Raw genomic sequence first — 10,837 nt, forward strand, 5'->3', positions numbered from 1 at the left:
CCAGATCGAATCGAGAACACTTTGCCATCAATCAACAGGCAATTGCCCCCTGGCGTCCAATTATAGACAATTAGTTGGCAAAATATTGATATGCACAAGCCCAATTGTTTGATGCCCAGCCATCTCGCCAAAAGGTTGAGGCCACCATGGCCGTGACACTCGAGAACGTCACATCAATTCAGCTCATTGAAGGTGGGTGAGCCTTTTAGCCAACAGTGAGCTGGCCAATCTCTCAAACAATTGAATTCATTTCAAATATTATTAACACAATATAATGCACCGACGCAGTTCGTGACAATTGGATTTTTACAGACATTTGTATTTTAATTGAAATCTGCAAGACATTTCACTAACACCTCAACACTTATCATAGAAATTACGCATAAAATAATTGATTCAAGTATTATGGAAAAATGGTTCTGATGAAAAGCTTATATAAATCTTAACAAAAATGGGATTTGTACTTATGTCTATATATTTTCTGATTTTTATCAATACTTAGAGATTTTTTAATTTAAAGTTCTGGTTCATATTATCTTTGCTCCCATTGATTTATCAATTTGATTGATTTATCAACTAAATATATATAAAAAAAAATAAATAAAAATTAAATTTAAAAAAAAACATATTTAATAATGGTTAAATAAATAACAAAAAATAAATAAATTATTATATAATCAAAGGTTAAATGAAAAGTTTCATATTAGAATAATAAGAATTTAATATTTGGATCTAATAATACAATTGTAATATTATATTATAATTCAATATATAATAATATAACTTAATATATTATTATATAACAATATTAAATTTTAAAACATATAGAAAATTTCACATATTTTCTTTGAGAGTTTGATAAAAAAAAAAAAAAATATGAGCACAATCCTAATAGAATTATTTAATTAGTAAAGAATATTATATACGAATTTAGTGTCAGTGCACCTTAAAAGCAAGCGTAAAATGCGATGATGTAGTTGACGTTTTAACAGTATGTAGCTATATAATGTTCTCGGTCTCGATTTAAGTCCCGGTTTGTCTGCAACTGGAGCAATGTGCGTGAGCGAGCTCAGCTTTGACCAGTCGGACTGAAGGGCGGAGGCATGAGGAGGGATGAACAGAAGCAAGTGCAAGCATTTGAATAACTTGTTTCCAAATGCAGTCTGCATTTGCATTAGAGATAAACAAAAATCTAACCAAAAGACAACCAACTCAGATGACCGCCTATCGTGTGGCGAAGCACAAGCAAATCGATACGCAAAAATTATTGACGTTTCGGCAGTGTCTGCGTTTGCGTCTACGTACGCGTCTGCGTTTGCGTCGCTGTCGCCGTCGTTGGCAGAGGGCAGACGGCATAGCTGTTAACCAAACTTCGCTGGCATCAGTTGGCTCAGAAGCTTGCGGACCTCGCTAGCCAACGGTCCTGTTTCTAATAAGCGCGCGAAGGCCAAGCGATATCGACATTGCGAGAATCAAGCCAGAACCAGGCGAGAAAATATTCTGAGTCGTCTGCCCGCCCAGGTGAATGCCATCGGGCAACGTGCGTCGCATGTTAAAGCCAGACGCGCTTCGTTTGTGCGGTTTATATACTATACTATATTGTAACATTTATATATGGTCTGCAATTCCCGCTGAGTTGAAACGAAAACAAAATAGTAAAAATAAGTACATAAATAATAAAAAATAAAACAAAAAAAAATAAATAATAAAAAAAAAACAAATTATTTTGCTGGCAAAATGTTTGCATTTTTGCGGATTTTATTACTTTCTGTGCATTTGTTGCATTTTAAAACGACATTAGCCGAGGTTGTGCCATCGATAAGACCAACAGCAGCAACAACAACAACAACAACATTATCGGATCAAATTCTACACACAAAGGCTGTTGAGTCCCTAGCCGCGTCCAATGCCACATTCGAACGAGACTTTAATGGCCACGAGGATGGTGAGTAACGCTCAAGCTGAACAATCTCCAAATAATAATCGAGATATAAAGAATTCCTCAACGAAATTCATTTTAGGCTGTTTGGCAATTCTTTAGTTATTATTTTTTATCATGAATAAAAAGCTAGTTCAGATATAACTTTTTATTTAAGTTACAAAAAAAAAAGTATCAAAACGATTACATGCCAGAGATATGAACAAAAGACTTAGACAACAAACTTGCGAGCGGTTTATTAATAATTATGCTTTATGTCAATAAATAATCATTATTGGCTAGCTCAATTAAAACCAATGAAAAATATTGTCTTAGGCCTCAACTAGCCAACATATTGTCTGTCTTCAATCTAGAGTTTATTTTCGAATTTATTTTGGGGAAATATAAAAAGACAGGCAGAAAACTTACAACATAATAAGCAGGAATATTCAATCTTTAAAATCTATTAAGCTATAAATTGCCTAATAAATCAAAGAAATTATTTATACTCAAGAAATTAGTGATCCTAGATCCTTAATTCGAACAAGAAGGTTCAAATGAGAAATGCAACATTAATTGAAAATTGTTTTATAGACAGAAATCCTAAGAAAAGATCTACAAAAAATCTCAAAAGAAAAAGAAAAACTCGTGCTTCGAAATCAACTTAACTCACATGTAATTAAAATTAAAATACGAGTATCTAACAACAATTTTCGTGAGATACACAAAGCAATTTCCAAACGTATTTTAAACAATAATTAACATGTGACAGATAAGGCAATGCCAATTTTTCCAAACAAAAAGAGCATACCCCCCCCAAAAAAAAAAAGAATTAAAATAGACTTGCTGATATATAAACTAGTGTATTTATTTGCCAAGTCATTTTAAGTAAGGAATAAATATGTCAGACTTCGTTTTTACTTTTGTTTGCATTACATCCCATTAAATACTAGATATACGTAATGTATAAAAGTTCAACGACTTTTTGCTATGCCCGATAAATTTATGCTAAGCACGCAGCGGTATATTGTTTTTTGTGACCTTCAGAAATCTATAAATTGCCCAGTGAAAATAAAAAGAGAATTCGAAGCTTGTGAATTACTCTTAATGGCGTGCGTCTCTTAGCTGCGGCCCTTTGAGCCAGCCAGACTATAAAAGACGCAAACTTTCTATTCTCACTTCCGATCTTAACGCAAAGAATTGTCGCAGTGGAGGCGGATTTGCTATAGAGCTTTCAAATTTTGTGTACTTATACGAAATTAATGGGCTTGTCGCATGTACCCGTCCTCTTTTATTTATGACCAACAAAAGAGGCGTGATATTTGCTCATGTTGCGCTCTGAAAACATCGCGACCATTTAAGCCTATTAATGCTGATCTCTTTTTTTTATGTCTGTACAAAATAACAATCAATTCATTCTTATTGTAACTAAATTGTAATAGAACAACGGGCAGCAATTAGTTAGCTGACGTTTAGCAGCAGCTGCAGTGCTGACAGACGTCGTAATAAATTTAAGTTATGTGGACACGCTCACCTATCCATATTCATATTATACAATTCAGAAGACTTGGCCCCCGGTTCAACGCAGCGCGGCTCAGCTTACAGGTCCTGCAGCTCATTTCAAGTTTCTGCGCCAGTCTGTGCATTTATATTAATCCAGTTTGATTTGTGCAGGCTCTGGGTATGAGTTGGCTAGCGAACGGACCTTGAACTTGTGGCTGGTCTATCTTTGGGCATCTTAAGTGTCTTATGCCACACGCTTGACACTAAAGTTAATAAGTTTGTAGCACTAGGGGGTGTTTCTTAACTATATTATGCCTACCTGTCTGCCTGCCTGCCTGCCTGCCAAACTAATATGCAGTAAAATATAATGTCGAGTAATTAAACCTCATCAATAGGAGTTCATTAGCCTTAAGACAACAAAAAAAACTATTTATTTTTAGCAATTCTGTGTTGACAAAGAAACATGCCCGCCCATAGACAAAGACGATGAGGTAGAAGAAAAAATGAACCAATATTTACTTAAATATTTACTTAAAATTCGTTCAGGCTTCGAGTTCCAATTCCAAGCTGCGCTACACGCAACGACCTATTATACGATTACTCAATATTTTGACATTTCTGTACGAAGAAATTTGACAAAAAAGCAAAAAACAAAAGCCAGAATATTGACAATAAACTTAAGCGCTTTTCAAGCTGAATGACAATTGCTGTGCCATTTTTTCCATGTCTTGGCTTTTTTTTCTGTTTCACTCGTTTTTTCGCTTTTATCTTTTTTTCTTCTTCTTCTTCTTCACTGTGCTGTGCGCCTTTCAACGCACAATTGACAACATTTCTTTGTAAAACAGCGTGTCGCTTGCCCCTAAGCAACTTTCTACTGTCACTTGTCATATTCATATATGTGAGTGAGTGTGTGCGTGTATGTAAACCCCATTGGCAACTTCTTAAAACTGATCTAGGCAGCTATTGTGCGCCGTCTTTGTTCCAGCTGCTCTTGTTGTTCTTGCAATTTAACATAAATCTGCCATTTGTTTAATTTATTTAGCATTTCGCGTGTGGCCCATATTAAAGTCGAAGTTGATTTATGCGTTCACTAAAATCTTCGCCTAAATGAGTCGTTTAGCTTGCTCTCGATATCATTGTGTGTGTGTGTGTGATTTATGTGTAAACATTCTATGTTATATCATGTAAAATATCGACGAGACGAGCTTCACAGCTTCTTTGCCTTTTGTCTGACAGCCATTGGCAAACATTTTGCTCCATTCATAAGCAGTTAACACATCAGATTCTATTATTATGCTGTATGGGAATCTACAAATATTATTATTCCAATTTTAAGGCAACTTTATTCATTCAAAGAAAAAAAAACTGAAAGATATACTGTGCCTTTCATTTGAATAAAATACAAATTCTCTTTTAGAAGAACTGCAATTCAAATGGATTAGGTTTTGTTATATAAAAAAATCGATTGATTATAATAGTTATAGAATCATTAATCAATTAATTTATTTTGGTTCATCTGAATAGCTTTGACAAAGTAAAGCTGTGTATAATAAAGGCCACTTTATAATTATATAATTTAAATTTCTACTCCCTTATAAAAATTAAAATATACTATACCAAGAAAAAGAAGTAACTAAAGTCAAAAATCTTTAATGCTTAGTTAAAGCACTGCGTAGTTCCTGCAGCTCGAATTTTGAATTTCCTACATAAATACTACATTACAGTACATTATACATTTAAATTAAATCGTTGAAGAACCTTTTCTAAATATTTCAACTATACCACAAAGTCTTTAAATTTCAGTTCACATTCAAAAGCCCTGCTCGGTTAAAGGCCCAAATGTTTTTAAATACCCATTAGCTATTAGCTTTATATCCCGTGAGTAAGGTTTGCAACAACAAAAACCTAAACTGTGTAAAAACTATTTAAGATTACGAAAAGCTATTTGTATGCAGATTTACATACCATTAAACCACCTGTTCAAATGAGCTGGTTACTTGTGCAGGATCGATCGCAAGATTCTTTGTTTGAAAACTAACTTATTTACGATACAGCCTTCTCATTCTGGATAATTCAATGGATATGTACGGCAATCCCCAAATGAAGACATATAACATGCATACAACATAAACATAGCTTTAACATAAACTTTAACTTTTAAACATAAACTTTAATGAGAAAGTTCAGAATTTAATTTATATTAAAGCTCAGGTTAAAGATAATCCTTAATCAATAAATGCTATGTTTTCCCAAGTAGAATTGCTTTAACGCATAGCATTACACATAGTGAAAATATTTTTTTTTTTATTGTTCACATGTTAGTGAGGTGTTATATTAATGGACACATAAATGTGCATAAAGTTCGATCGGTTGGAATTCGCGGCTACCAGACTGCACGTGTTTTTTTTTTCGCTTCTGCTCTGTCCGTAATGGAGACTACGTTGACGACTCGTTGCGCATATTGAGTAAGCATTTTGTAAATGATATTTGCATATTACGAAGCGAACAGCCCAACAAAAATGTTAGTAGACTCACCAAATTTTGATGAATTCTGAGTCATGCAACATAAAATTCGGGTGCAAAAGACATTCCAGCTGAAAGCCGAATTACTTCTTACTCACTTGGCCCAAATCATGAAAACATTCTGATGTTTATTGTTATTGGCCACAAATCTCATTTGACGGATTTTAAATTGTTATGACAGCTGCCAACCAACAGGTCAATGGAAGTTGTTTATATGAAATGTGATTAAAGGAAAACGAATCAATTAAGCTGTTTATCCATAACACCCTAAGCATATATGTAATTCTATTTATATGACGCCAATCCCATTTTTGAAGACTTTGTATTTTTTTTACAATATTTGATTTCTTATATGATTTTTATATTAACAATATATTGCATATTTTTGGTAAGAAAAAAAAAAAAACAAAACAAAAAACTTTATTAAATATGCATATAAAAATGAGATATTTTCGCAAAAATATTCATATAAGCATAGGAGTAATAATAATAATAGTAATCTAGTAAGAAGGGAGTAATATCATTTCAGGGTAAATTAGATTATATTTGATATATATTATTTAACCTATCTTCAGAGCTATATTTTTAACAAATTATAAACAATTATTCTTTAAATTTCCTGTCAACTCCCTAGCATCTTTATCTGCAGGCTCAGCCAGGCAGCAGCGACAACTTCTATTTGATCCGAGCTTGTTTCTACTGCAGGCCAGTCTGGCCAATGCTGGAATCTGGGAAGGCTCGAGGTGCTTAACCTCCAGAGCCCAGCCCGGCAGTTGCGTTCGCATCGACAGCTGCCGATCGTATTATCGCGTGGTGCGGCAATTATCGATCCTAGCAGTGCGCCAGTGGCAACCGCCCATTGGTTCACTCGGATTTGGCTCTGATATATGCAACTTTTACGATCAGCTTGGACGCATTAACAACGGCATATGTTGTCCAAGCATGGATACCAATCCATTGGGCGGCTATCCAATGCCGACGACAACAACAACGACGACGACAACAACGGAGAAGCCCTCCGTGGGTATCGATGAGATTGAAGAGGCTGATGACGTGGAGGAGCCAGATCAGCCGCAGGACAATCTGAATCCCGATGAAAATGACAAAGACCCAATTGATACTGTTCAAAATAGCGTTGAGGATATGCCCGACTTTCAGGATATCAACCACATTGAAGCCAATGCACCCGAGCTGCAGCCAGCGCCAACACCATCGACCACGCTCCCCACTACCGCCGTGAATCCCTACCAATGGCCCTTCGGCAACTTTGCCGGTGGCTTTCCACAGTGGCCGCCGCCATTGCCCACCCATCCGCCCAGCGTTGGGGGTTGGCCACCACCGATACCGACACACCCACCGAACCATCAGTATCCAACGCATCCGACCTCACGACCCATTGGCACCACAACAAGCTCGGGGCTAACTACTCGGCGTACAACGCCACGCCCACAGGGCAGACCGCCAACGACCACGCGTCGGCCCAGCTATCCGACGACAGCAACAACAACAACGACCACACGCCGTCCAACGACTGGCTACAGTCCTGAAGGACTGCCGCTGCAGTGCGGCAAGAAGAATCCCGTGTCGCCCGACCAGGAGCGCATTGTTGGCGGCAACAACGCGAGTCCGCATGAGTTCCCCTGGATGGCCGTGCTCTTCAAGTCCGGCAAACAGTTCTGCGGCGGCAGTCTAATAACCAACAATCACATTCTCACGGCAGCACATTGTGTGGCAAGGTAATTGAAATTAGGAAACTTGATGCTAGATGAAGTAAAGCTGATTTAAATTCCAGAATGACCTCATGGGATGTGGCCGCATTGACAGCTCATCTGGGTGACTATAACATCCGCACGGACTTTGAGGTGCAACACGTTTCACGTCGCATCAAACGACTCGTGCGGCACAAGGGTTTCGAATTTAGCACCCTGGTAAGTGTGCTAATCATATATTATATTATATTATATATCCCGTAATATATTTCTTCTACGTGCTCAGCACAATGATATTGCCATTTTGACGTTGAGCGAGCCCGTGCCCTTCTCTACCGAGATCCAACCGATTTGCTTGCCCACCTCGGCAACCCAAAAGGCTCGCTCCTATAGCGGACAGGTGGCGACGGTCGCCGGCTGGGGCAGCCTGCGCGAGAATGGACCTCAGCCATCGATTCTGCAAAAGGTGGACATACCAATCTGGACGAATTCGGAGTGCGCTCATAAATACGGACGTGCTGCGCCCGGCGGCATCATCGAATCTATGATCTGTGCTGGTCAGGCGTCCAAGGATTCGTGCAGCGTTAGTCAAAGAATTAACTAACTTAGCAGCGGATAATCAAACTAATCTTTGTTTTATTTTCTGACAGGGCGACTCTGGTGGCCCGATGATCGTCAACGAGGGCAACCGATACACACAGGTGGGCATCGTCTCGTGGGGCATTGGCTGCGGCAAGGGCCAATATCCAGGTGTCTACACTCGTGTCACCTCGCTGCTGCCATGGATTTACAAGAACATCAAATGAACTAAGTATTTTGCATAGATTAAGTCGTGATATTGAGACAACTTTAATAAACACTATGAAGAGCACCCACACAGATTGTTTTTGATTTTCGCATATAATCTTTTACCCTATCCTATATAGGGATTATTTTTTATAGCATCAACCCACTGAAAAGTCACCCCAATTACGTATGTTTATATGTATGTATAAATATTTCTAAACAAATATATAATATACCCTGCAATCAATTGCCATATTAAACTTACTGTCAATTTTGGTATGTTTGAGAAAATTTATAAAAATGGGCACGCTTACCGTTTGAGTGCTGCCAGCTGTTGAGCTTCGAAATATAGATTAATAACATTAAATAAAGCAGGCTTAAATGTAGGAAAAATGCTGGATTAGCGAGATATGAAAAATAGAAGAGTTATGTATGTTCTGGGTTCATTTGCCAATTTATTTTAAATTGATTTGATACAAATTTACTATATCTATTTCGTCTAAGTTTGTATTATTTCTTCTAAATGTTTCACTTAGTATTCCTTCTAAGTATTTCTGCTAAGTATTTCCTCTAAATATTTCTTCTAAGTATTTCTTCAAAGAGTTTCTTCTAACCTTTAATTTTTCAAGTGATTCCTGAAAGTTTTTCTTGTAAGAATTTCTTCTAAGTCTTTCCGCTAAAAATTTCTTCTAAGTATTACTTATAAGTCTTTCCGCAAAGTACATTAATATTTATAGTTTTAATATGGCATAGTCAGCAGTTTCTAAAATAAAAATAATAAAAATTTTATATTCACATTACCATAATACATGAACATACATATATGTACATATATGTACACTATCAGAAATCGAACCGATATCTCCATAAATAGACAATAAGATATTTATTTTTTACAATATTTATCTACCAGCAACTGATATTTTAAACTAACTTAAAGTTGGCTGCGCTTGTGTGGAGATGCCAACTTTTTGAGCCAACAAGTCCCGCAAGCTGTTGCTGTTGCCAATCAAAAGCTAACTGCTATATTCGCATTCGATGACATTTCGCGCGTAAAATGTATTTATTTAAATGAATTTAAAATTATATAAAATAAGTTAAAGAAACACATTCTTGAAACAGCAACTTGATTCTATTGCACTTCGAAAGTAAAGTATCGATGTATTCATATATTCTGAATATATTATAATGGGCTGTTAATGCCAACAAACTGAGATCCTATAGCAACATAACAAAGAATCGAATGGTGAATGGCTAAACTAAATTATTGTGTCCGTTCAGCAGTGTTGCCACTTTAGCATGTTTCAAGCTAGAACTAGTGAAAGTGGTCTAGCCGATTGATAATAAACCCATTGAAAACGCGTATGGGATGAAATGGCCAGAAATTGAGGCAGACTATGCATAAATTCTAGTTTTCAAGAGAACTATAGAAGAAAAGAAACTGCTTTCAACGATATTCAATAATTATAAACATTAATGTACATATGCTAGTTACTATACCATTTAGCCCCTTTGATCATTTATGTTCATGAGCAGAATAATGTTTGATATATATCTACTCTTATGTCTATCTGTATATCTTTCTATATGTCTATATGTATGCATCAGTTTTCGTTTGGCATTTATACAATATTTGAGTAAAACGAAGCTAAAATGCTTGCAACAGCAGAGGGTGGTCACTTAAAGCTCGATGCAACGACCTCTACCTGGCGCCGGACTCAACACTTGAGCACGATGTAGTGATTGAGTGAATGACGCCCTATATAAAGGGCAGCAACTGCAGTATTTCTTCAGTCGCCCAGATCTGGTGGGGGTCAGTCATGCAGTGCAGTAAAGTGAAGTAAAGTGAAGTGAAGTGAATTGTGCGATCGTTCAGCTAAGCATTAAGGACTTAGAGGAAATGCTTAATGAAAGTATTTAGTGGAAATACTTAGAAGAAATTCTAATCGGAAAGACTTAGAATAAATATTAAAAGAAAACAGTTAGAAGAAAATTTTAAAGAAAGTAGAAAGTAGAAAGAAGAAATACTTAGAAGAAATTTGTGTGCCAAATTATAATGTTTGATTTTGTATTTTAGTACTATGATGAGCAAAAAAAAAGGTTACTGCAAATAATTTGTTTAATATATATGATACTTTTCGCTCAAAACCCCTTTTTTTTAATAATCCTTTATAATTAGCATTATTATGTTATTACTCAATACAATATGGTTTTACAACTTATCTGTATTTACTCTTAGTTTCCATTCATTGTATAATATTAAAACTCTTACAGCACATATTTTAATGTCAATTGCCAGATACTAAAAGTTGGTAAGACTTAAATTATATCTTTGAATAAAGTTTAGAATAAAGGTTAAGGAAACTAAAATATAAATCTCATCAAGAGATGTCCCTTA

At 36.1% G+C, this 10,837-nt stretch overlaps 1 protein-coding gene across 1 annotated transcript; it reads left to right on the plus strand.

Moving 5' to 3' along the window:
• Positions 1-1,713: 1,713 nt before the first annotated feature.
• Positions 1,714-8,528, plus strand: LOC6576889 (transmembrane protease serine 9). The gene is made up of 5 exons (XM_032729251.2): positions 1,714-1,945; positions 6,579-7,680; positions 7,737-7,872; positions 7,940-8,236; positions 8,304-8,528. The coding sequence occupies exons 1-5, from the start codon at positions 1,738-1,740 to the stop codon at positions 8,457-8,459; spliced, it is 1,899 nt and encodes a 632-aa protein (XP_032585142.1). The 5' UTR covers positions 1,714-1,737; the 3' UTR covers positions 8,460-8,528.
• The last annotated feature ends 2,309 nt before the right edge of the window (positions 8,529-10,837 follow it).

Source organism: Drosophila mojavensis, unplaced genomic scaffold, assembly GCF_018153725.1.
Source record: "Drosophila mojavensis isolate 15081-1352.22 unplaced genomic scaffold, ASM1815372v1 contig_36, whole genome shotgun sequence".
Lineage (NCBI taxonomy): Eukaryota > Metazoa > Arthropoda > Insecta > Diptera > Drosophilidae > Drosophila > Drosophila mojavensis.